Source organism: Cynocephalus volans, chromosome 6 (assembly GCF_027409185.1).
Source record: "Cynocephalus volans isolate mCynVol1 chromosome 6, mCynVol1.pri, whole genome shotgun sequence".
Taxonomy (NCBI): Eukaryota; Metazoa; Chordata; class Mammalia; order Dermoptera; family Cynocephalidae; genus Cynocephalus; species Cynocephalus volans.
This window is the reverse complement of record NC_084465.1, coordinates 99,489,174-99,515,831: the sequence shown is the minus strand read 5'-3', so window position 1 is coordinate 99,515,831 and position 26,658 is coordinate 99,489,174. Positions and strand designations below refer to the sequence as shown.

General features: G+C 50.9%; 1 protein-coding gene across 4 annotated transcripts; it reads left to right on the top strand.

Moving 5' to 3' along the window:
- The first annotated feature begins 1,136 nt into the window (after positions 1-1,136).
- On the top strand, positions 1,137-26,658 carry CDIP1 (cell death inducing p53 target 1). Of its 4 annotated transcripts, none has more exons than XM_063100458.1 (6): positions 1,137-1,251; positions 23,121-23,207; positions 23,661-23,765; positions 23,938-24,093; positions 24,875-25,148; positions 25,233-26,658. In XM_063100458.1, exons 3-6 carry the CDS (start codon positions 23,681-23,683, stop codon positions 25,342-25,344), a joined length of 627 nt encoding a protein of 208 aa, XP_062956528.1. In that variant the 5' UTR covers positions 1,137-1,251; positions 23,121-23,207; positions 23,661-23,680; the 3' UTR covers positions 25,345-26,658. The 4 variants fall into 4 exon arrangements, with proteins under 4 accessions (XP_062956528.1, XP_062956526.1, XP_062956529.1 ...); XM_063100456.1 differs by having other exon boundaries at positions 23,116-23,207; XM_063100459.1 differs by lacking the exon at positions 1,137-1,251 and adding an exon at positions 1,269-1,554.

The following is a 26,658-nucleotide window of genomic DNA, read 5'->3' as shown; positions in this document are numbered from 1 at the left end:
CATACATAACCTTGTTTTATGAGTATTCTGTTTAATGACACCTATTTAATCTATGTTGTTAATTCAACAATTAAATTCAAGGCCAAGCCTGAACAAAGCTTATCTAACACATATTTTTCAGTAATGCACATCACAGCCTTCTTGTGCTTAGGAACACTTAATAGCACTTCAGCACTACACTCAGGGCCCTTTTAAACAGCAAAATCACCAACAAAAAGCACAAAAATGAGAAAAACATGCTACTAAACATACACAAAAAGAACACTTGTGGCAGAGCATTCCCTTATTCAACCTCAGCTGAGAATACACAGGATCTTACATCCATGAACGAACAAGAAAGCATGGCATCCTCATAACGGCCAGTCACCAAGAAAGCAAGCAAACAAAAGAAAGAAAGCACAGCAAATATTGATTTTGGGGTTAGAAAAATGTGTTAGTGAGTAGGTGAATTTGGGCAAATATGAAATCCGTGAATAATGAAGATCGACTGTAATTCTACTGCTTAAAACTATTCAAGGGCTTATATTCCCTGGTAATAAAATCCAAACTCCTTACAATGGCCTCTCCAACATGATTTGGATCCAGCCTTCCCCTCCACCGTCCCCACCCTGCTTGCCACACTGACGTTCTGTTCTTTATCGCCTGAGCAGTCGCTCTGTCTGGGAGGCGCTGCACCATCGCTTCCTTTTAGAGGACTTTTCTAACCTCCCTGTCTAGAGGCACCACTTTAATTCCATTGGGGCATTCTGTTGCCTTCCTCCAGGGCCTTGTGCACTTTGTGACTTACTCGCACATCATCTGCCGGAATGGAAGCTCCCCCATCACAAGGACAGTGACTGTGTGGGTTTGCAGCTTTACGCACAGTGCCCAAATTAAATAGTTGTGGGATGGAGGAACAAATGTGATTGGGGGGGGGGAAAGAAGGCGCGCCTTCCCCCGACCGATGCCCTGGTGCCAGCGGGGTTAGGGAGTGCGAACAAGGACCGCCAAATTCTCCAGGCCTCGAGGCAGGGAGAACCTGGCCCCAGAACCTCCCACGTGCCTGGCCCGGCTGGCGGCTCCATCTCGATGACGTTACCAGACACGTCACGTGCGCCGCGATCCCGCCCCCCGCTGTGGCGTTTCCACGGCCCCGCCCCCCGCCGTCGCGGCCCCTCTCCGCGCCCGCGGCCTCCTGACGGGAGCGCGCCGCCGGGGGCTGAGGCGCCATTCTGCTGCTGCGGCGGCCGCAGGCCGTGGGCCGCGGGCAGGGTGAGTCGCCGCCGTGTCCGGAGCCGGCTTCTCGCGGGTCCCCTCCGGGAGCAGGGCCGGGCGCGTGCTTTGGGGGCGGAGGCCGACTCCGGCCACGGAGTCCTCCTCCTCCTCCTCCGCCGCCGCCGCCGCCGCCGCGCGGGGCATGCCGGGCTCCGGAGTCCCCAGCCCCCGGCGCGCGGGAGTCCGCGGCCCAGAGGCCCGGGTGGGGGCGGCGCGTGCCGGAGGGGCTGTTCCTCCGGACGCCGGGCGGAAGCGGGCGCGTCTCCGTGCTCGGCCGGCTCGGGCGCCCGGCCGCTTGAGGTAAGGGGCCGAAGCGGCGCGGAGCCCGCCCCTCCCCCGGGACACCGCAGAAACCCCCTGTCCGAGGGCGCGCGGGCGGCCGGTTACTCGGCCCCGCTTATCACGCCTCCGCGCGCTCGCCTTGGTGGTTCAGCGGGGGAAGGGAGGCGGTGCTGTTTCCTCGCGGAAAGGGGGCCTGGGGGGGTCTCCGCGACCTGGCAGCCCCGGCCTAGCTCCGCGGTGACCTTGGCCGTCCCGGAGCCCGCCACCCCCGCCCTGCTCGCCGGCGCGTGGGTCCGGGATGTGGCTGTCGCCGCCGCCGCCGCCGCGCTCAACCCGCGCGTCTCGGGGCTGCTGAGTGAGGCAAGGGCCTGGCCTGGGGTCGTCGGGGGCTCTGGTGTGGTTGGGTTCCCGAGGGCCTCCAACAGGTGTCAGGTAGGGTGCGGGGAGCGGCTGTGAATTCTGCCAGGGGGGCCTAGCATCCTCTGCGTCAGAACCACCGGGGGCCCTGGTTAGAAGGACGCATTCCTGGGGCACAGCGGAGAGTCTGATTCGGTAGTTAGGGTGTGTGGCCCAGGAATAGATACTTAATAAGCTCTCCGGATAATTCTTGGCACACTTGGGGCTGACAGCCTCTGTCCCAGAGTGAGGAGATTGGGGGGCCTGGGTAGGGGCCGTTCATACCATTTATACCACTTGCGTTTGTATTCTGGGTCTAAATAAAGTATGCTGGGCAGGGCAGTGCCAAGGCAAATATGACTAGTCTCCTTGGTACTTTGCTTCTTCCCTTGGGGCTAACCTAAGAGTTGGGTGGGGAGAGGCCTGTCAGATCTGCTCTGCCCTCTGCCCTTAACCAGAAAGGTATTCTCAGTAACTCACCATCTCAGAAGACATCTACCCCACCCCCCGTACATTTAATTATGAAAAACTTGAAACATACAGAAGAGTTGGAGGAATTTTACAGTGAGTTCCCATAGACCACCACCTAGAATGTACAATTAACATTTTATTGAACTTTATCACGTATCTTTTCACCCAACAGTCCATCTTGTTTTTTATTTGTTTATGCATGTCAAAGTAAGTTGCAGACATCAGTATATTTTTCTCCCAAATAGTTAAATATGCATATTATTAACTAAAGTCTTAGAATTCTTCTTGCTTATTGGTTTTTAATTAATGGAAACCCTGGGTATTTGAAAGTTTGTCTCCCAGCCCTGAGGATTTGAAGCGGTTTGGAGGCTTTTCTATATCATAAGTTTCTGGAACCAGCGAAGAGCTTTATGTGTGCTCTTACAAGGAATTAAAAACAGCTAGGCATGGTTCTAGAATTACCCTAAGAGCAGAAACATGGACTGTGTGACATAGAGTAATACTAAAGGGAACAAAACTCTTTCGAGAGGGAGCTAATGGAATGTGTCCCCAAGGCCACGTTGTCCCAGCAGATCATGTTGGCAACAATTGAAGGGATTCTTCAGCCCTGTGTTGGTTCTTCATGCTACAGGCTTGTCCAGGTTGAACCCACCAGTTCGGAGTGTGTTTTCTTCGGCTTTGGGGAGCAGGCCTGCATAGCGCAGTGGGTAAGCTCATGGTGCTGATGAATTAGAGGTCATGGCTCTGAGTCCCTTGGGCCATGGTACTTTGTTCTGTAGCCACAAACACCTACCCCTCACCCTCTTCAGTTTTCTGAGAGGGAGAGAAGAGACAGGCCCTGTGAAAATTCATCTCCTCTGCGGAGCTCAGTCCTCCATCAGGAGGAGAGAGGAGGAAAGCCAGGCCAGCAGTGGTGACAGGAGGTTTCTTGTGCCCCCACAAGGGGACTTGGAACTAGATTGCACAAAATGGAAATGTGCCCGTTTCTAGCACTCCACAAAAAGCTGCTGTCTTCATCTCTACCTGGTCAGGATTCTCCCAGACATGGCCTTTTTGGGAGGTGGTGGAGGTGGCATTGCAATATAGTGCTACAGAGAAGAGGCGCCTGTGGCAGACCCCCCCAGGGCTGCCCACCAAGGGAGACACTGTTCTGGCCGGCTGTGAGCCTGTGGGCCCATTGGATCTACTCACTGCCTCTCCTACTCTGTGAGTGATAATGGTGGGGCCATGGGACCAGTACTGCCTAGACTTGGAGTCGGCAGACCAAGTTGGAGGCCCCTCTCTGCCACTTTGAAACTGTGTGACAAGGCAGTTGTTTTCCCAGAGCCTCAATTGCTGCATCTGTGGTAGATGGAGGGCAACACCCAGGCCAGAGGAAGACCTGCACCCTCTGTAAGTGCTGACATAAGACAGGATAAAATCAGTACAGAGCCATGCAATACAGGTAAAGAGGTCCAACAACATTCTGACTCTGTCCATGAAAGCAGTTGTGATGTGGTTTTGGTAATATTGGATCATTTCTCCAAAAAACATTTCTTGTCACTTTTCGACGCTCCTGATTTGTGGGTGCTGTGGGCCCTTGCTTGGTCTGTTGAGTGATCTAGCAGCATTGAGTCTCATCACCAGGAGGTATCACGAAGATTTGGTAAGGACTGTGAATGTGCCTGTTCAGTGAATGTTAATTCAGTCTGAATCAGAACTACTTCCAGTGTCTGGGTTTTTCCTTCAAGGGCAGGTGGAAGTAGGTAGAGAAGGGTTCAAGAGTTACCTTGGGTTGGGTTTGAAGAGATTTCTAACCCCTTACTACTGCAGGAAGAAAGTGAACCGGCTGTCACCGTTCTCATTAAGAGCAACAGCCTTACAAGCTGGACATACAGAAGGGAATGAGATTCTTTTGTAGTGTGGCCCTTTGTATGTGGTTTGTACCTACTTGGTGCATTCTCACCTGTCATCTGGGGAGTTACCAGCACAGCAAGATTATCCCAGCAGAGGAAGCAGCCAGTTTCTAAATGACTTGCTCAAGGTTGACAAATAATGGCAGAGCAGGGCTCCACAGTCAGCTCTCCTGAAGGAACAGGTTGAGGGAGAGAGGACTAGGGAAACGTGGGTTCTTCTGGCCCACTGCAATTACAGCACCGTGGTGTTGACTGGGATTCAAGATATAGTGTTTCTTCCTGTTTGGATTTTGGTGGTAAACAAAGGCACTTTAATGAGGAAGCCAGCAGAATCCACGTTGGCTGTGGCTGTGTTCCGGCCCAGGGGCTGTGAATAGCAGGCATTTGGGTTAGGAATGGCATAGGAAGCTCACTTAGGTTGGTTAACCCTAAACCTCCAGAGTCAACAAACATGTACCAGGTGCTAAGCAGGGAGGGCCCCAAGGATACAAGTGGGAGAGTCCCGATGTTCTGTCGTGGGGAGATAAGGTGAGGGATGAAGAATTCCCTGGGAGGGAAATCTCAGGAAAGGCCCGGGTTTGCTGGGAAGTGGGGATTTGGGGGTGCTTGGAGGCTGAGGGAAGGGTCTATGGAAAGGGCTGTCAGAGACCAGGGGTGCATGGATGGTTTGGAGTCTTGTGGGGCTGGAGTAGACTGTGACAGACCTGGGACACTTCCCCTTAAACCTTGACCATTAGATGAGATAGTGGATCTGAGAACTTTGTGAACTGTGCAGTTAGTAGATCTTGCTGACTGATCAAGGTTTACAAGGATGAGAAAAGTCTGGAATGCCTCAGTCATCTGGTTTGGTGACTGGAGTGCAGCAAACTGAAATAGGGCCTGCGGGATGGAGAACAGAGCCCCCCTGCCCAGGAGTGTCAGCCTGGCTACGGTTCATGGTACTCACCCACCCGCTCAGCCCATATTTCATAAGCTGCATCATGCTGTGGAGAAACTGGCCCCAAGTACTGCCCCTGCTCTCTGGGAGCTGTGGGTTTGGCTGGGAGACTGGGCCCTTGATCACAACTTTCTAATTCCTCTGCTATTAGTGACTGTATTCCCCCAGGCATGGAATTCCCTGTCGGCCTTCCTGCAGGGCCCTGAAGCTGCCCCGCTCACACACCTCTCTCAGCTGGAACACCCACTGGCCAGAGTCTCACTGGACCCCTGCTGAGTTTTGCTGGTTATCTTTTGTAAATTCCTCTAAAGTGTAACTTAGCTTCCACAGATAGTGACCACATAGAGTGACCTCCATAGAGGGTCTGGTGAAATGTCGGCTGAATTAAGGAGTCCAGAGTCTTAAGTCTTTTCAAACAGGTAATCTCTTAAAAAGAATAGAGAAAGTGAGACACTTGGATAGGGATGGCTCTGCTGCATCAAATTGGCTCATCTTTGAATCCTGCCCTGCTCAGGGAAGGAGACCTTGAGCAAACACTTCTCAGCTCTTGGCTTCCCTGGCCACTCTATACTGCTCATGGCTCAGGCCTTAGTCTCTGTCCTCAGTGTGGTCAAGCTCAGGTTCCAGGTAAGTGTGTGTGTTTACCTGCTTTGCCTGGAGAATAGCCACCCCATGACCCCAGTCACATTGGTCAAAAAGGAACTGTACCTGCTGGAGGTGGTGGTCAACTGCTTTAGGATTCCCCCCATTAGCAGCCACCTGTTTGATATTGGGACTTTGGGAGACCTGTATTAGCACACTTTAGGCAGAGAAACGGAGAATTGTGGGACAACCTATTTCCAAGCCCTCCAAAAGCCTCCTAGCTCACTCAGAATAAAAGTGCATGTCCTGCAGTGGCCAGAGCACCAATCCCCACCCCACCTCCCTGCCTTCCCTCAGGTCTCCTGCCCGCCAGCGGCACCGGCTCCAGCTCTGGCTGTCAGAGCAGGCCAGACCTTTGCACCCCACTTCTTGCCCAGACTTCTTGCCACACCACACAGGGCTTGCCTCCTTGCTTCCTTCAGACAGTGCTGGGTGGATGTCTTCTGCTCAGTGACAACTTCCTTGTTTAGAACTGCAGCTCCGTGGCACTCAACGCTGTATGACATGCTCTACATTTTACTTATTTCTGTGTTTTGCAGCGTTCCCCAACTCCCAGAATGTAAGCTCCATTAAGACAGATGTGGTTCCCCCATCTTCAGTGCCTGACATATGGTGGGTGCTTGATACTTACGGGCTGAGTAAAGTCATATCCTGTGTCTGCATTTCCGCCGTCTCGCCTTCCCAAGTATAGGGACTGCAGTCTGTGTGTGCTCCGTCGTTCCCCGAAGTGCTAGGGATACTGTTTTGAATGCAGAGTTGAATTGTCAAGAGCATATTCCATGGATTAGATTCTAAAGTTGTTGGCTGGTAGAGCAAAGACCTCATGTGGTCAAACAGCCCTTCAGTGTCCTTGAATTGCCTGAGAGCTGTGAGGGACGCTCATTCCACATCCCTTCTCCCTCCCCAATCCTGCCCTCACCAGGGGAGAAGCAGGGACTTGCCAGCACTACTTCAGTTTTGTCTGGGCACCATGAAATCCATGTAAATTGAATGCATATGGTGGAATTCCACTGTGTAAAGCACTCGGTCATGGTATAAGATCCCAGCGGATTTTGAAAAACGTTTTGGAGAATGTGAAAGAAGAGACAGGCTGATAGTGCTGTGGAAGGAGCATTGGGTGTGAGTCAGGACAGCTGAGGCCCGTCTCTGTCATCTCCAGGCATCTGGCGCAGCCACTTCACTCTTTCAAACCCATTCCCCCGCCTGTGATGCTGCTTGTCTTGCCCACCCACCGTGATCTCCAGCGCTTCGCCTGGTGCCTGCCTTCAGTTGTGCGTAGTAAACCTTTGATGCCTGAATGAATGACTTTCAGCTGAGACTTCAGACTTAGTCATCTCTGATGGCCTTCCCAGCCCAGAAGGGAGGTCTCTGGTGTATGAGTCATGGAGCAGTGTGCACATGGCTGAATATAAGGCAACTCCAAACAGCATGATTGCCGGTTTTCCCGGGGAGAAGATGCAAAATAATTCTGTCCCAGCCAGCTTGAGTGAACATTTAGGGTCAGACTTCGACTTTGAGTGATACGAACGTAGGTGAATCTCCATATGCTGTTTCATATAGTGCAATATAAAATGCTAGATTTGTTTCCCCTTGCAGTTCCTAGAGCACTTTCATTCCCACTCATCCCATGCACCTTTGTTGACATCCCCTTCACCAGAGCCACCACCCTGCAGAGTGAGTTATCAGTGCCGTGTCTGAGTGCCCCACGCCACAGAGATGGCTCCACCATGCCCCAGGACTGGTGGCATTTTCCCAGGTTTTCTTATCGGTCCTGCAGCACGGCTTCTTACCGTGTGCTTTTAAAGTGCTCTTGAAAAGCTTGTTTGCAGCAACCTCCAAGTGCCATTATGAGGTCTTGCCCAGCAATAATTACTAATCTGCTATGTTTCTACTGTTTTCTGTGTTGTTTTATTTTTTATTGATTCCACCTAGTGACCTTATTAAGTGTTCCACACTAACACTGACTCAGGTCACTGCAGTTAATGTTCTTCACCCAGCAGAACTTTTCTTCGAAATAATTGAAAGAACGCCCTATAATATGAGAGATCTAAGTGTCGCAAAGTTGAGGCACTCCCCTCACTGTTGTGGGAAAAGTTGGGGCGTGAGGGTTGCGGTATACAGGTATATATGGTTACTGAAGCTGGTAGAGGAAGAGAGTGAGCCTAGACGTTCACTCCCCGCCTCCCCATGGGGGGACTTGGGCAAGGCCTGGCTGGAGGTGGAGCCCTGTCCCTGGGTTAGTGAAGGCCAGGAGCCACTTATGTGGGAATTAAGGGCCCTACACGTCAGGGGCCGTAGCTGTATCATGGCCACGTGGTCTGTCTGCACATTGGGCCTTGTGTTTTTTTGTAGATTAGAATGGTATGTCCTAATCTCCCCTGGCAGAAAACTGATTAAAATAGATTCAATTCAAAGAACTGTCCATTTTGTGTCAGCTCGACACAGGCCAGGGTAAGGATTTTGTTCAGGACTCCAGTTTGATCGCTTAAGTGATGGTTCTTTAGACTCATATTGTTTCTAAAATTAGTTGGCCTTTCACTTATGAAGTCCTGCCATCCGACAGGTTCAGATGACTTGTTAGTTCACTAGTTGTGGTTGCACCAGGTGCTCCTCCTTTCCCCTCCTGTCTGTCCCTCACTTTCTGTGCCAGCATAGAACAGACAGAAACAACTTCCTGAATACCATCCTGCCCGGGAGGCAGCTCAGCATGCTGAAGGAGATCACTGGACGAGCAGTCTGAAGGATTGGGCTGTTTCCAGCGCAGCTCCAGCCAGTGGCCTTGGGCCCACAACCTCATGCTCTCAGTTTTATCATGTGTCCAATGGGACTTTCTTACCTTTCCTCTTATGTCAGGTGACCTCATGCTGGCTCTCCAGCCAGGGTCTCTAAGGCTAGCACAACGTTGGGTTGTCATTACATTCCAGCTTTACAGGTCTAGACCCTCTATTCACCTGGAGGTGATCTGGAGGAGAGTACTGACTTGTTCTACTAAACTAATCCAAGACCCACAGAAAGGCCATGCACCAACTTACGAGAGAGGGAGAATAACCAACAGCCTGGTCCTCAGGTTTGATCCAGGAGCGTTTCCTCCTGTAGGCAAACCTTGATTATAGTCTAAGGCACCTTTCTGGATTGAGGAGGAATATACATAAATTCAGCACAATTATAATGCACATTTTGAGGAAAGAATCAAAGTAACTGCCCATCCTAGAAAAACTAGAAACTACATATAGATAAAAAGTTTCTGTATGTGTGTGTATATATATATATATAAACAAATCACCCAAAAATCTTACTACCCAGAGAATACATGGTGTATAATATAATAGAGATCTTCAAAAAGTTCATGGAAGGATTCATATTGTCTTTTAATTCCATTTTTTCCACAGACTTTTGGAAGTATCCTCATATATGTAAACATATACTTTAAAGTAGAACCACACTATCCAAATTGCTTTTACATTCTTCCTTCACTCCGTGCTGTATCAAGACCATCTGTGTCAATAGATCTCTATCATTTTCAGGGGATGCACAAAATTACATTGTATAGATAAACCAGATGGGTTTAACTAGTCCACTGTGGCTGAACATCAAGACAGTGATGCATATAAACATCTTTGTATGGGAATCTTGGTCACATGTCCATTAACTTTAGGATAACTACCTTGAAATAGAATTAATGAGTCCAAAGAATGTACTGGTTGTAAAACTGTCCTTCAGAAAAGTCCTATTATGCTGCTGTGCTGTGGCGTGGGTTGACACTGTGTCCCAGGGAGGGAGAGGGTGGTTTGCCAGGAGCTTTGAAGAATTCAGTGTGATGCAAATTGTACTGTTATCATCATCATCATAGTTCTAGAAGTCTTACTGCTTTTCAGTGTGGCACCATTCTTTGATTCCTGTCTGCCTTTTGATTTTGTTTCTGCTTAAGAATCACCAATGTGTTCTCTGTTTCCTTGTGTCCTTCCTCTTTCTAATGCTCTGCTTGTGCTTCCATAAATACAAATGAGAGTTATTTGTGTTTACTGAACACTGTGTGACAGACCCTGATCTGTGTGCTCTTCATATACAGCCTTCTATTCCTCATCACAACTCTGGGTCAGGGGCTGCTACTGTCATTTTACAGATGAAAAAACAGACTCTGGAAAGTCAGGTGGCAAAGCAGGGTGGCAGGGGTGGGACCTAATGCCTATGCCCCAGTCATTGCGGGATCCTGCCCTTGTAGCCCTGCCTGTGATGCACGGCTCATGCCTCCTGCAGAGGGTGTGATGGCGTTTGGGACCATTGGGTTAGGCTGGTGTGCTGGCTCCTCTGAGACACGGTACTGATCAGGGGAGTGTGTAGGCTGGGTGGGAGGAGAGCAGAGAGATAGGATAACCACATCTGCTTTCTAGTTCTTTCTGTGTCTTTAGCTTGTTTTGAGGTGGTTAGAATTCCCAAGGCATCAGTTACACACATGTTCAAGTGTAAAAATAAATGGTTCAGAGCCACCAGTGATTCTATCTAGGGAGCGACTGTCTCTCTCTCCCTGCCTCCCATCAGGACAATGGAAAATGGGCTGCGTTCAGGATTTCCCAAATCCCACCAGTGCTAGAACTTGGCAGCTGAGGACAACAGAAGAGAGGACACGTCAGCAATGTTTCCTGTGCCACCAGAGGGCTTGGCCTTTGCCAGAAGCTGCTCTGTGATGGAGTGGATCTTGGGTCGGGGTGGGGTGGGGCTTTTACTTCCTAATTCTCACTCAGTGTGTTGGGAATAGTGTCCCTTTGGTCAGCTGCTGGAAGGCGATAGGGAGTCCAGGCCTGGTCACGCACTCACTGGGGTGCCTAGGTTAGCCCCAGGTTTGTGTAGGACTTGGTGGAGAGGGGGATGGTGAGGGTTTGGGGCACAGGAGCATCGTCCTCATAACAGGGGCCCTAATGGAAGGTGCTGAGTTCACTTGAGCACCTCCTGCTTGTCCCCATGCTGGGCACCCATGTCCAGGTAGTCAGGGCTGTACCAGGGTTCGCTGCACATCATCATCGTCATTGTCATCATCATCGTCTTCTTGAATGTCTCCTTGAACACCAGCTGGTCACTGCTGGGATTGTGGAAGCATGTGGCCTCACTCCAGGGCAAATGGCTGCGCTTCTCTTGGGGTCTGCTTAAATACTGGAAGAATTGGCCCCAGGCTGAAGCCATGTCATGTGACCTAGAGAAAGCCAAGTGATTGGGAATCCTCAGTGGAAGCTTTTCGATTATGAATCACTAGGAAATGAAAGTTGTTTGCATGCCTTCGGGTCTAACTAATGTGATGTGTTTTTAATGATATTTGTTTTTCTTCCCTGATAATAATTAACTGGAAAATAACTTACCAGTAATTGACTAAAACAAGTTAGTTTATTTCTCTGTCATGTGGAAGATGTGGGAGGTGGTCGGTTCAGTGCTGGTGTTGTGTCTCCACGGTGGTCCTTAGTACTGACTTCCATTCCCAAGGTCACTCACAGTCCAGCCCACCTGCTGGAGCAGTTGCATATGTATTCCAGGCAGGAAGGACAAAGGGCCCACCTCCCCAATTTGGCTTCCCTTAGTGCCTTCCCACATCCTAGACACTTCTGCATAGATGCACCAGCCAGAGCCCAGCCACATGGTCACACTGCAAGAAGGACTGGGACCATCTTTGTTAATTCACTGCTGCCCTGAATAAAAGTGGGCTCTGTAATCAAAAATAGAAGGAGACTGGGCTTGGTGCAGCCATCAGTCTCTGCTACACACTTCATTAGGCTGAATATTGTTCCTCACAGTCTTGGTATTCTGTGTTCATTCTTTCCCATATGATATAGAAGAACAGCCTTGGGCTCAGTATAGATCATGTTTTTCAGCATAGTAATTCATTTAAGGGCATCCCCAGTAATAGCCACCACTTATTCAGTGCCTGTCCTGACCTACACATTTATACATGGAGTTTAGTTCAGCCTCACAAGAACCTCATTTTCCAAGTGGGAAAACTGAGGCTCAGGGAGATCACTTGTCCAAGGCTACAGTCCATCGGTGGTGATGCCAGGATTCCAGGGAGACCTGTGCTCTTTCAGTACTTCATGAATGTTTCAGGAAAGGGTGGTGGCCGTCTTTGTTCCTGAATGTCATTTGCAAGGCTCAGTGGTGCTGGGACACCCAGGGAAGCCTAAATCCTGAGGAGAAGGGTCTGGGATGCTGACCGACTGGCCCCGTTGACCTTGCCCTGGGGATCTGAAGTCTGCAAGCTCTGGAGCAGCCCCTGTGGCTGGTCTCCTCCCTCTGAGGGCCCCAGGCTGTGATCTGGCCACCCCAGCAGGCACAGCCTCCTTCCTTAGGCCTGTGTATTCACTGTTCCTTCTGCCAGCCCCCATTCCTCCTCTGCCTGCTGGTCTCAACAACAACTCTTCCTCCTGCTCCTCCTCCCCCCACCCCCAACCCAGGCCTGCTTGGAAAGGTGTCCCTAAAGCCCTGGGATAGTGATCTTTCAGTCCTGTCCTGGTACCCTAGACTTTCTTTACACCATTGGTCACACTTTGGAATTATATTTTTGGTTCCTTTAGTGTGATCATTTAATGCCTGTCTCCCCAACTCGGGTGTAAGCTGGAAGGCAGAGACCTGTCTTTACTCCCACCATATCCCCAGCCTGTGCCTGGTGCAAAGGACGTGCCAAATAACTGCCAGAACAATGGCTGGGTCAACTGCTACATTTGCCCAGACAATCGCTTTCCAAGAGGAAGCACCATTGTCACCCCCCACACACCCCCATCCTAGGGCCTCTAAGTGGCCATCACACAGACTATGCCTAAGCCCTGTTCTTAGGAGAACAGGACAGAGGACAACTACATGTGTGGTGTTGCCCAGGGAGTCAGTGGCCATCCCTCACAAGTGTCACCCACCTATCCTAATGGCCCCTCACACCACACCCTTCACCCATTACAGCAGTTCAGGAAGTTTTCGTGTGAACATCTCACCTAATTCTCACACAGTCCCCAAAGTGGTCAGACTGTATCAGATGGTAATGTCACGGGAATGGAAGAGACTATGCCTCATGTGGGCCAGGTCTCTGGCCTGTACCCTCAGCAAGGGACTGTATGTGCCCTCCTTTCCCCTCTGTCCTCTGGGTAGCCCTGGGAAGCTTTCTTGTTCTTGCTGGGTGCTGCACCCTGGAATGAGGGGCTGTTCCTTGGGGCTCACATCAGCTCCTGCTTGCTTCCTGCTTTGGCCTTTCCCTCTAGGTCTGGCTTGGACCTGGCTGTTCTCATCTCAGACCCAAGGGACACATTGGGTGTTTGTCTTTTACCTTGGGCCCCGCCCCTTGAGGAGCAGTGGGTGCCTCCTTTATTCAACAGATGGAAGCTGTAGGCGAGGTGGAAAGCTGCCTTTCAGTTTCCCCAGCAAAGCAGAAAGCCCTGTTCCTGGCCAGATGCCTGGGACCTGCCTCCTGGGGACAGAGGAGCCCCTCTGAGGCCAGCTGGCATCCTGGTGCCATGGCTGCCATGAGGGTGAGCTCCTCTGGGCAGGGGGAGCGGCAGGCCAGCCAAGCCCTGGGAAATGTGGCTCTGCAGCATCTGCCGCTCAGCACTCCCTTCCCCCAGGGTCTGCGGGTGGGGTGCCCTCACAGGGGCGTTTCTAACCTTGCGAGCTCAGCCAGGTCCCCAACGTTTCAGAGAGGCAAGCCTGACAGGAGAGCTGGCCTTTGGAGGACTGCTAGTGTCTGCTGTTTAAGAGTTGTTTCAGGGGTTGCCACACAGCAGGTGGCCTCAGTTGTGCTAGTCTGATTACTAGTCTCCCTGTAATCCTGCAGAGCATCCCCTTGTAGAGTCCAGGCTGGTGGTGAGTGCCACCAGGATGCCCCACTGTTTAGGATCAGAAGCCACCCTGTGCCAGAGCCTTCAGTGCCTGCTTGGTTTTCCCTCCTGTTAGAAGTTGTTCCTAAGCAGGTTCCATTTATTCAGTCTTCTTGTGTGCTAGGCCTAGTGTTTTCACACTCTTTTAAACCTTGCTCCCACCCTTAGAGGGAGGCATGATCACCCCTGTTTACAAGTGAGGAAACCAGGGCTCACAGGTCACATGGCTGGAAAATGTGGAGCTGGATTTGGATTAGTGTGTCACAGAGCTCCTGCCCTAACTGCTTGCTTCACCTACAGTCTTCCACATGGCAGCCAGTACCTCCCTGGGGCAGAGCCTCGCTAGAACAACAAGAAGCCAGGAGTCTCCCAGGAGAGACTCAGGCTACTCTTGGTCCCTCTGGCTGCGGAGCCCTGACCCTGCCCTGCCTCCAGGCACTTGGCTAGCATTGCACCCCCTTATGTTCTGGGGGGTTCCTCTAGCACAGCAGCTCTCTAGGGCTTCCTGAGACCTCTCAGAGGGCAGATCATCAGAACTGTTTTAATAATAATGCGAAGACATCCTTAGTTATCTTCCCTTTTTTCATAGTGTTGGTGTTGGTATTGATGGTGCAGAAGCAGCAGGGCCTGAGCTGACTCAAGACTGCAGCACCGGACTGGGCTGTTCATCGCTGTAATTGTGTTCTTTAACACACACGCACACACACGCGCGCATGCGCCAGTGCCACATTAGAAAATGCAGTAAAGTTTAATTTTATTAAATCTGGACCCATGAGAACACACAACACATCTTAACATTCCAGGTGGTGAAATGTGAGCACACACAAAGCACTTCTCATGAAGTGTGATATTGGCTCGAGGAAACCACATGTGCATTAGTTTTGAGCTGAACTAGCTGCTTTTTTTGTGGAGCTCCATATGCACCTAAAAGAAGAACTGACACAAACTGTGGCATTCACACTTCAGTGTTTAGTAGACGCTTTTTGAAAATTAACAAAGTGAATCTGCTACTTCAAGGAAAACAGCTGACCTTTTGTTTTTGTACATGTTTGCCACTGGTAAATTTGTAATTGATTTTGTTGCCAGTGATACAATTTGAGCCTTCAAATGAATATTAGTTAGAATTTTGGAAACTTGTATCTGTCATTGTGAGCTTGACAGTTTCATATTTAAAGACTATTCTGATGATATTGGTAGTGATACCAACAATGTGACTTTTTAATGTATATTATTTAATGAGATGTGTCAGCACTAATAGATTTGCATAACAGTGAGCCAGTATTTTTCAGGTGACCCATGTCTGGTGTTACAAAATTGTGTGTGTGTACAAGATCCATTCCACATGAAAGGAAGACCAATGGATTTTGATGTAACATATTAGAAAAACCCCATTGTTAAGGATTCAGATTCCATATTGCAACTAACCTTTAAGAAACTACCACTTGTCAGGGCTGGGCTGTTAGAGCGCAGCCTTATAACACCAACATTGTGAGTTCAGTTCTCTGTACCCACCAGCCGCCGGGGTGGGGCGGGGGGGAACGCTACTATTTGTCAAGTTTGGATGTAGTATCAAAGAATATCCACAGTGATGTCAAAAGGCTGTTGCAATACCTCTCCTTCTCAGCTACTTGTCTGTGAGAGGCTGGCCTTTCTTCATGTACTTCAACCAAAGTAATGTTTGTGCAGCAGACTGGATAGAGAAGCAGATATGGGATCCAGCTGTCTCCTCTTAAGCCAGTCATTAAAAAGATTTGCAAAAATGTAAACAATGCCAGTCTTCCCATTAGATTTGTTTTGGAAAGTAGTTATTCTATTTATTTATGTTATTAACATGTAATGGATTTATTATTACTATTTTAAAATAAATTAATCATTCTTAAATTCCTCATTTTTTCTTACTTTTTTTATTTATTTATTTTTTTTTTTTAAAGATGACTGGTTAGGGGATCTTAACCCTTGACTGGTGTTGTCAGCACCATGCTCTCTCAAGTGAGCTAACCGGCCATCCCTATATAGGGATCTGAACCCTTGGCCTTGGTGTTATCAGCACCACACTCTCTCAAGTGAGCCACTGGCCAGCCCCTCTCATTTTTTATTTCTAATATCGTAAGTATTAATAGATACAACCCACAAAAACAAAATCTACCTGGAGTCCTCAATAATCGAGTGTAAAGGTGTCCTGAGACCAAAATGTTTGAGAACTTCTGCTCTAGCAGACCCTAGGGAAAACTGATGTCAGAAGGTCCCTCTGGGCCCTGTCCTCTTGCATCACCTTTCTGCCGTATCCCTTGGTGTTCATCCTCATCCTCCTGGAGAGCCCACTGGTATGCAGAGCCAGCAGCAAGCTGGCTGTCCAGATGAGGCTCAAGCTTCAAAGGGCCCCTCCCCACCCCCTTACCCCCAGGCTGTCCTCCAAGGGGCTTCTTGGTATATCTGCTGACAGCCACTCTCAGTGGGGCAGAAGAGACCACAGGCTGCAGTATGTAGGTCAGTTTCAACTGGAGAATCAAGTTTGCCCTCAGACCCTGCTGCCACCCTCCGAGGGGCCTTATGGCAGGTGAGCAAGCCCCGTCCCAGCTCCCCCAGGGAGACTGCCCACGGCAGCTGCCTACTGGCCCAGCCTTGGCCAGAGATCAGTTGCAGCGCTCTCTGCAGTGAGTGATGAATAGCTGGGAGCGCCCAGAACTCCAGAGGCGACTCTCAGGCCCTGACGAGGTCTCGAGCAGCTGAACTCAGCGCACCAGGAGACCCTGCCCCTCCCCACTCCATCCCCTGAGTCAAAGCTGCCTGTTACTGACCTGTCCTAGAATTGTATTCTTTTCAAAGTTGTATTTTTAATTATGCGAATGATACACAAATGCCTTCTGTTAAAAAAAAAAAAGTATAATGAAGAGAGGTCTTGCTGCCAAGCTTCAGTCCCAGAGGCTGCAGTCTCAGTCTGGGGTGTTTCCTCCCCACCTCTTTCCTTATGTGTGTGCGCATATAGAGAAATACCTAGACCTGAGAGGGTTTGGCTTCATTTGCAGTATAATTCACACACTATACAGTGCACCCTTTTATAGTATACAGTTCAGTGCTTTTAATAAGTTCACAAAGTTGTGCAACCATCACCATGATCTAATTCCAGAACATTTTTATGCCCCAACAGATAGCACTTACCTCCCGTATGGAGGGGTCCACTAGGTGCTGGGCTCTGCACAGCAGCCTGGTAGGGTGGCAGTGTCCAGGTCTCAGTTTACACAGGAAGGTGGAGCCTCCGTGACTTGCCCAGGCCCAGGATGTAAGGCCAGGTTAAGTCCAAAGCTCTGCATTCTGTCCATTTTCACCCTATTTTCCCATTAACTAGCAGCCTGGCGCAGGGGTGAATCTTTTCCCCTCTCTGATAGGGAGGTGAGGCCTCAGGTGCCGTGCCATGCTGACCCCACGTTAGAATACTGTGCTCTTTCCTCGGAGCAGAGTTGCATTCCATGTTGCGTGGGGTGTAGACAGGGCCTGGGATGTGTGGGTGTGGAGGGCCAGTGAGGCAGTTTTGCTTGGTTTCATGGCCCCATAGTGTACCCTAACACCCACAACAGACTTCTCAAAGTGTCATTTCTACCCTCCCAGGAACACCCCCACCTGGCCCCCTTCCAGCTCCCCCAAAGGAGAAGCAAGAGCCTATGTGTGCAGGAGGCCCAGTGTGCCCTGGTTAGTCTCCGTGACATGCTGCGTGAAGGGGAGGGGGTAGCTGCGACCTAGGCTTCCAGCTTGGGGTGCAGAGTGGAAGTTTCCACTCTGGGATGGAGCCCACACTGAGCCACTGAGAGGCCCCAAGGCTCCGCAGTGGCTGCTGACCCAGCCTGAATGGCAGATGGCATTTAGGATTCTGACGGGGCCCAGGAGGGAAGCTGGGGGTGTGGGCTATGGGGGTGGCTTTGCAGAAAGGTGCCTGGGGAGTAGGGTGGGCGGGGCAGGCTGGGAGAGGGGAGAACTGCATCTTGCCCTTGAGAAGCCCCCATGCCCGCTGCCCCTGGGAAGGTGAGATGAAATTGGAGCGGGTTGTGGGCAGGCCATGGGGCCACAGCAAATGGAGACAGAGCTTCATCTGTTTTTGGATTACTTGAATAATTTCCTCCTGCATAAAAGCACACTGGGTGCTGGGCTGTGTTGGCTGTGGGCGCAGGGACCAGACTGGACCTCCACTGGCCCAGTTCCATCCCCCTTTAGGCCTGCTCCCACCTCTCTCCCCTTTAGGGGTCCCAGAGACCACTCGGCCTCCCTCTCGTGGACACATCACCGCCTCTATCCCTTGGGGCTCCCCTAAGTCTGTCCCAGCTCTGCTGTGCTGCTCCATCCCCCCATTCTCAGGGTTTTCTTGTTGCTGCCCTCAATGCTGTGCATTGTGAGGGGCAGCTCAGGGATGCTGCAGGCTCCCTTGTGTGTGTCAGCCCCTTCTCCAGAGCCTTGAGCCTTCTTACCCTTCAGGCGCTCACCCACGCTTCCCTGACAAAGCACAGGACCATTCTTTCCGGGCCAGACTGCAACCTGAGGATGCTGTCTTGGGTCATTGCTCTCCTTTGTCTGTTTGATCTGCAGGCCCCTGTGACAGGGTGACACTGGTAACCCAGGCTTCCCCCTGCATACGTTTCTGGATACCACTTAGTTCCAGCTTAGACTTCCAGCATCTGGAAAGCACCTCTGTCTCCTCGAGGGCTGGTGGCTCCCAAAGTAGGAGCCAGCGGGACTGGGGCAGTGGCACATTGCTTTGTCCAGAGCTGAGCATGGTGTTCCCCAGCATTCCCAATGCTGTGCCTGGAAACAGGGAAAAAAAGAGAATTAAGGCTCAGCAGGAATCTTCTAAGATACCTAGCAGTGTGAGGTGAGGATTTTGTGGCCCTGGACACATGAATGAGCCCTTTTTGTATTCTTAGTAAAATCGAGCTACTAAAGTGCTGCCCCACAGGCTGGTCTGAGGGCAGAGATAACACTTGTTCAGGGCTCAGCCCCCAAGGAATGTCACCTGACTGAGAACCTGTCAGGATGATTATTACTTCTCTAGGTCCTTCCCAGTACTGTCTCTTGGACTTCTGAAACCTAGTGAGGCTCAGAAGAGACATGCTCCTGGAACACGCTGCCCTTACAGGGCTGCCCCAGGAGGCCTGTCCCATGGCCTGCACTGGGTGTGCTGTGGCCACACTGCAATGAACCTCTGACAGGTGTGCCAGCGCTGCCACATGGGGACCCATGGAAGAATTTTTCTTCTCATTTTGTATGCCTGGACTCACTGAGACACCTCCTCCCCGAACGTTTGTGGGGTGAGTGAGGATGTGTGAGTAACTCATGTGATTCTCACAACACCGCTATGATGGAGGTTTTTTTTTTTTTAATAATGGAGCTGACCAGTACAGGGATCTGAACCCACAACCTTGGTGTTATAAGGCTGTGCTCTTTCCAGCTGAACTAACCAACCAGCCCTGTAAGGGCTGAGCTAAGTGGCCAGCCGCAATTCTTGTGGTTTTTATTATACCTTAAACATAAGTTCTGTGGGAATGCACATCTGGTTGTAAACTGGAAGGCACTGGGGGAATTGGAGTTTGAATTCTGGAACTTTTCATTAGCCACTTTCCAGACACCTCTCCTTCATATGGAAGGATCTGCCCCACTGTCTCTGCTGCAGTTCAAGAACGCGGCAGGAGGGTGAGTGTGGGTATGGAGGGGTGAGGTGGTACAGTAAGTGGCAGGCAGGGCTGTGGGTGGGGGAGACACTGAGGAGCAACTGGGCCCAGCAGCCTAAGATAAATTTACTAGGTAAATTGAGGTAAATAAGGTAAAGGGCTAGGAGAAGCACAGGGTCTGGTGCATTCGTGCAGGTCCAGGCCCGTCCCTGTGGTCTGTGGCACTATCTGCGCTGTGTACAGACGCTGCTCCAAGGTTGGGTGGACACCAAGGGAGGGCTTTGCCCTTGAGCTTGTGCCATCATCATGAGCAAGGCTGTAAGTGTATGGAATTCAGAAATACAATTTTTGTGCTGTAGGTGACTGCAAAATTAGGTCTAGTGACTTCAATGGAAAGATGGGCCAGAGGAAGGCAATGCCTACATCCTCAGAGATGGGAGATGGGTGTGTGTGTGTGTGTACACGTGTACACATGTGTATGTGCACAGGTGCGTGTATGTGTGCTCCCTGCAAGTGGAGTGACCCAGAGGACCCAGGCTGGAATTTGAGGGTACACGAGCAACTCATCAAAGGCAAGGCAGCTTGTCTCCTCACCCTACTCAGGGCGTCCCAGGGCCCGTCTGGTTCCCTTATGAGTGGGGCCACCACGACCATGGCATTGGGCCAAGCGGTGGACATTGGTGCCATCCAGAGTCACCCAGGTGGGCATATTATGGGAGTTGGTGGCAGGTGCCGGTGCCTGTTCTGACCAACCTCAGCATACTGCAGTGGTTTTCCACAGACATAAGTAAAGCCCCTTGGGGAAGGCTGCCTTTCTCCCAGGCAGGGAGGTACCAGGTGGGCTGGCAGTGGCCTGGGAAAGGGGCCTCAGGGCTGCTCTTAGAGGTGCTGCTGCTCCCTGTTCTTAACCCTGTGCTATTGGAATTCTCCCTGGGGGCAGGGGAGTCAGGCCAGGGTCCTAGACTTATGTCTGTCCCTTCTCTTCTCAGCTTCCTTGTCCTCAAAGGATGATAAGCAGGCAACTCACAAGAGCAGGTGTATATATATAACACTTGGGAAGATGTGGTGTATATATATAACACTTGGGAAGATGTTCTGCCTCATAGCGGTCAAAGAAATGCATATAAAAATAACCAAGTGTCATTTTTAGCATTACACATAACAATAGTATACAAATTTGGCACTGTAAACTGGCATTATCCTTTTACAAAGGCATAAAATGGGGTAAGTCAGTTAGCTCAGTTGGTTAGAACAGTGTTGATAACACCAAGGTCAAGAGGTTAGATCCCCGTACCAGCCAGCTGCCAAAATATTAATTAATTAAAAATATAAAAAATTTAAAAGGCATAAAATGTTCAAACCATTTGACCTAGTAATCTCACTTCTGGCAAGTTTAGCCCAAGGAAATAATCCAAGGAAGGGAAAGAATATTAGCCAAAGGTGTTCCATGTTTTTCATGAAAGCAACTAAGTATTCTAAATGCCTTAATACGGGTTGGTCAAGTAGGCCGGTTTTATGGAATATTAAAATTGATGGTCATGGAGTCTTGCAGGATGGAGGAATTTTATGTGACACAATGTTAAAAGGATTTAAAACTGTCCTGACAGCAACTATATAAAAGTATAGGTGCCTGTGTGTACAGACTGGCAGGGATCTGCAGAGATTGGCTGCATTAGGGTGATGGGATTGTGTGATTTTGTTTTCCTTCAGTAACAGTTTTATTGACATAATTCACACACTACAATTCACCCATTTAAAGTGCACAATTCAGTGGTTTTTAGTATATTCACAGAATTATTCAACCATCACCACAGTCAATTTCAGAACATTTTCATCACCCCAAAAGGAAACTCCATTTACCAACTCCCCCCAGCTCCAAGCAACCGCTAATCTGCCTTCTGTCTCTATGGATTTGCCTGTTCTGGACATTTCATTTAAATGGAATCATACAACATGTGTTTTTCTGGCTTTTCTTCTCAGCATAATGCTTTCCAGGTTCATGCTTGTTGTAGTGTGTGTCAGGGCCTCATTCTTCTCATGTCTGAATAATATTCCATTGTGTGGCTAGACAGCACAATGGAATATTTATCTGTTGATGGACATTAGGGTTGTTTCCACTTTTTGGATATTACGAATAATGCTGCTCTGAACATTTATGTACTAGTTTCTGGGTGGACATGTGTTTTCATTTCTCTTGGGCAGATACCTAGGGGTGGAATTGCTGGGTCATAAGATGACTCCAGGCTTAATCTCAGTAATTACCAGACTGATTTCCACAGGGGCTGCCCCTGCAGCAGTGTATGAAAGTTCTAATGTCTCTTGCTTGTTGGTTTTTTTTTTTTTTTTTAAGCCATCTTAGTACATATCTCATTGTGAATATGATTTTCATTTACACGTTGAAAAAATGTTCAGAATCTTTTCATGTGCTTTTTGGCCATTTGTTTATCTTTCGAGAAATATCTATTCACATCCTTGGCCCATTTTTAAAATTGGGTTATTTGTTTTTTTTGTTACTGAGTTGTAAAAGTTTGTCATATATTCTAGGTACAAGTCCCATAACAGATATATGATTTGTAAAATTCAGTATTGTCCTTTGAAGCACCAAAGTTTTTAATTTTGATATCCAATTTATCCTTTTTTGTTTTGTTGCTTGAGCTTTTGGTGTCATACCTAAGAAACCATTGCCTAATCTAAGGTTATGAAGATTTAGGCCTATGTTTTCTTCTAAGAGTTTTATAGTTTTAGCTCTTTGGTCCATTCCCTTTAGTTTTTCATGGTGTCATGTTACTTTATAGTTGAACCCAAGAACTTGGACTTGGTCCCTCCGGCCCTGCCACCAATTTGTCACATTTAATATTTGTTCTTATGAACACCAGGCTCCCTCTCCCCTGGCAGAATTACTTGGCACCCTCCATCCCGTGCGGTTCTGACTATGAGAACACTGGGCTGTAGGAGGGGCCCTGCTGAGCAAGCTAACTTCACTGTGTATTCTTTCGTACTGTTGAGACTTTTTTCTATTTTGTATTATTTTATTACTTTTGGCTAAAAAAAAGGTAACTGAATCCCACTTCAAAATGCTATTAAATGGGCCGAGCCCATGGCGCACTCGGGAGAGTGCAGCGCTGGGAGCGCAGCGACGCTCCCGCCGCGGGTTTGGATCCTATATGGGAATGGCCGATGCACTCACTGGCTGAGTACCGGTCACGAAAAAGACAAAAAAAAAAAAAAAAAAAAAATGCTATTAATGTCTTGTCTTTTATGGTGCTACATGAGAGTGAAAGCAAGTGACTCCCTGGAGGAGACTGAAGGCCCCTGGGCCAGCCGCCATTCCCAGTCTCTCCCCCAATACCCAGCAGTGAATGCTGAGGAAATTTAGTGAAAGAAATGAGGAAAAGTGTTTCACTTGACTGACATCTTCTTCCTTCCCACTCCCAAATAAAAAAGGCAACTGGCCAGAGCCACAGCCCATCCCACGCTGGCTCCTTTCACATCCTTTGTTCCTTCATGTATGGGATGCAGGTCTGTCGGCCTGGTGGAGAGGGGACACAGAGGGCCCAGCCGGGGCCGTCAGAGGAGAGACAAAGAACTGCACAGGGATGGGGGATGGGAGTGGTTAGATACATGGATGGTGGCAGTGGACAGCTAGAGAGAGGCCAGACAAATGGGGGGAAGGGGATGGGACTGCGTGTGCCCAGGCCTGAGCCCCTCACTGGTTTGTTGGCACTCACCTGTCCTTCCCCCAGAACAGCTCCCCAGAGCCCTGCCTGTGCCCTGTCTGTCCAAGCCGGCAGCTGAAGGAGCCTCACCTGCCTGCTCTGAGTCCCAGGGATTGGAGGTAAGAAGTCTCCCAGAATCCCCTTCTCCCAACCATACCAGCCTCTGGCAGGCCAGCCCAGTGTCTCCTTTCTGGCCACTCAGTGCCCCCAAATGTCAGGGGAGGGGAGGACCAGGTGCCAAACTGCTCTCAGATGGAGCCCCGGATTAGGTTCCTGGGACTGCTGGATGGAGGTACTTTATCTCACTGGGCCCTGCCTCCTGGGTTGTCCTTGCCCTCTGGCTTCTAAACAAGGTGTGGGTGACCATTGAGAGGTGTGGAGGATGGTGACTCTGGGCTGGGCTGTCCCCTGGGGAAGGTGAGACATCCCCAGAGCTTGGAGACTTATGTAGGAGCCCGGGGTGTCTCTGAGGATGGTCACATGACTTGTGCAGTGGCCCTCACCACAGCCCAGTGCCTGAGTGGGAAGCAGGTTGGTTGGGAGCTTAGTTTGTGTCTGGGTTTTCCTTCCAGGTTCAGGACAGTCAGTGAAGATGTCTAATGAGCCGCCCCCTCCATATCCTGGGGGCCCTACTGCCCCCCTTCTGGAAGAGAAAAGTGGAGCCCCGCCCACACCAGGTAGGGATCATCTCCTGAGAGTCCCTGCTACAGCCCTCCCACCTCAGGTGGTATGGTTGGGGCCTCTGAGCTATCATTCCATACTCCATCTGTGTCCCCAAGCAGCAGTCTCTGGTGAAGCCCGCTGTGCTGAGACTGGCTGAGCCTCCTGTGTCTGCTTCTCTCTATCCAGGCCGCACCTCCCCAGCCGTGATGCAGCCCCCACCAGGCATGCCACTGCCCCCTGCAGACATTGGTCCCCCACCCTATGAGCCGCCGGGTCACCCAATGCCCCAGCCAGGCTTCGTCCCCCCCCATGTAAGCGCAGATGGTGCCTACATGCCTCCAGGTGAGTTGGGAAGGGGTCATCTCAACTGCTGCCCAGCCTGAGCTGCGGTGTCTACAGCAGGGGCTGCAGACACACCCGACCAGCCCTAGCCTCGCACTCAGGCTGCATGTGGACATGGACTGTAGATGTGAGAAGGCAGCACAGAACAGGGCTCTGTGCAGGCGCTGTGGACTTATGCTGGAGGAGGGCCGGCTCCAGGGATGGCCCCAATCTCAGCAGCTCATGCTGAAGACTAGTGGGTGCTGTGGGGCTGCGCCTTGCCAGGGACTCCAGCTCAGGGTGCAGGCCTAGGGCTCCTGTTCCCCAGCAGTCCTTCAGAGGGATTGCTCAGGCAGAAGGACCCAGGGCTCTTGCACAGGCTGCCCAAGCCAGGTGGGCTGGTCCTCAGCACCCCAGGACCTGGCACAGGTGGAGAGCAGAGCCCCGTGTACAGGATGGGCTGGTGAGGGGCAAGGCTTTCCCTCCTGTGGTCAAGGGTCTGGAGGCTGAGTGCCCAGTCCCTGCATGTCAGTGGTGAGGGAGCAAGAGGAGACTAGGCCTTGTCACCTGACTCTCTGCAATGTCTGTCTTAGTCCCTCTGGGGTAGGAACCAGGAAGGGCTGGGATAATATTGACAGTGACTTTGACCCAGGGCCCCAGCCTCGAGGCCTCCTGCTGGCACTCTGGCCCCCAGAAGAGGGTGGCATAAGTTTCAGGCCTTAGCCCTGCACCGAGGGTGCTGCGGGCCCAGTGCAGGCAGCAAGCCAGTGACCTCACTCTGCTGTCTTCTGTGCTGTTCCAGGTTTCTATCCTCCTCCAGGCCCCCACCCACCCATGGGCTACTACCCGCCGGGGCCCTACCCGCCGGGGCCCTACCCTGGCCCTGGGGGCCACACGGCCACGGTCCTCGTCCCTTCGGGAGCTGCCACCACAGTGACAGTGCTGCAGGGAGAGATCTTTGAGGGTGCGCCTGTACAGACGGTGTGTCCCCACTGCCAACAGGCCATCACCACCAAGATCTCCTATGAGATTGGCCTGATGAACTTCGTGCTGGGCTTCTTCTGCTGCTTCATGGGGTAGGTGGTGCGGTCACTTGCGGGTTGGGGGGCCATGCCAGTGCGCTGCAGGCCTCACCCTGTTTCTCCCTGCCTCTTCTTCAGGTGTGATCTGGGCTGCTGCTTGATCCCCTGCCTCATCAACGACTTCAAGGATGTGACCCACACATGCCCCAGCTGCAAAGCCTACATCTACACGTACAAGCGCCTGTGCTAACGGAGCCGGGACACGGGACTCCCCCCATCTGTTGGTCTGGCCCCCTGTGCTTTGCTCCCTACGCTCAGTGGTCACCTCCCTGCTCCCACTTGGGTTGGGAGTTGTGCCACCATCCCTCGGAAGTCTTGTCCTCTTCACCTTCCCCTACCCTGAGCCTCTGACTTTGCGGCACAAATTCTGTTGGATTTAAGGCCAAGTGTCAGTGGATGGCAGGGAGCTGGCACTGGATTTGTGTGTCCCTGGTTTTCTTGGTATTTGTGATCAGGAAGATAAGGTGAGAAGGGCCTCCCACCAGGGTCTTCGTTACTCCATATCCACATAAAGTATAGGTTTGGTCCAACTTTCTCCCTAGGACCAAAAGCAGCCAGAGCAGTAGCCAGTTCCCAAGCCTGGGAGCCTGCAGTGGGGCTGTGCCTAGGGCCACAGTCATTTTTGACCTGCTGGGCTGAGAGTAGGGGAGTCTGGAGTCGAGTAGACCCAAGCAGGATGGGGTCCTAAGGCCTGGGTTTCTTTCTGGGGTACTTTGCGCCTCTGGGGTACTAGAGGCGGGGGTACGAGAGTCAGAAGTAATGATGCCAACTCTGGCCCTCAGAACTCTCAGGTATCAAAAACCAGGACCTCTAATGCCCTGTCCACATACCGAAGAGCCACCTGGTATGAGACAAAGAGGACACTGGATGAGTGATTGGGCCCTGGTAGCCAAGATGGGACTCACATCTCACCCTTGCCCAGCTTCTTCTGAGTCAGTGTGCAGGACCTCTTTCTGGCCATGCCTCTGTATTTGCTGGGGCCAGAAGGAGTACCCTCGAGCCTAACCTGTTCTGTCTACCCTGTGTCCTCTCTGTGTGGGTGCAACCTCTGCCCAGTGACTGGAGTGTCCCAGCCAGGTCAGGAGATAGCAGAGAGCAGACGCCTCCTTGTGGGTGCGTTTGGATCTGCTGTGCTGTGCCCTGTCCATCAATTCCATTCCCAGTGAGCACCCTTTGCCCACAGCTGACTCACGCTGCTGTGCCCATTCACATCGGGCCCCACAGCATCAGCAGCCATGGCACTGGGCTGGGAACAGGCTGGGGACGAGGGAGGAGAAGCCGCAAGTGGTAGAGGTGCCTTGGACACCAGCCCTGGCCTGGCCGAGCCCAAACCTGTCTTTATTTCCTGAATGGTTTGATTGTGAACTTGCTCACGTGGACCGCTATATCCTGCTGCTGTCCCTCTCCTGGTCTTGCACTGCCACTGCATGGCCTCCTGTCACTGTGAATCGTGGCCGGTCTCAAGTTTATAGTTTCTCATTAAATTGGCCCTTCACTCCCCATC

Coding starts and splice junctions, on each gene's coding strand:
- CDIP1 (XM_063100458.1), top strand. CDS start 23,681: ATGTCTAATGAGCCGCCCCCTCCATATCCTGGGGGCCCTACTGCCCCC. Junction 24,094..24,874: donor TGGTGCCTACATGCCTCCAG/GTGAGTTGGGAA, acceptor GTGCTGTTCCAG/GTTTCTATCCTCCTCCAGGC. Junction 25,149..25,232: donor TTCTTCTGCTGCTTCATGGG/GTAGGTGGTGCG, acceptor CCTCTTCTTCAG/GTGTGATCTGGGCTGCTGCT.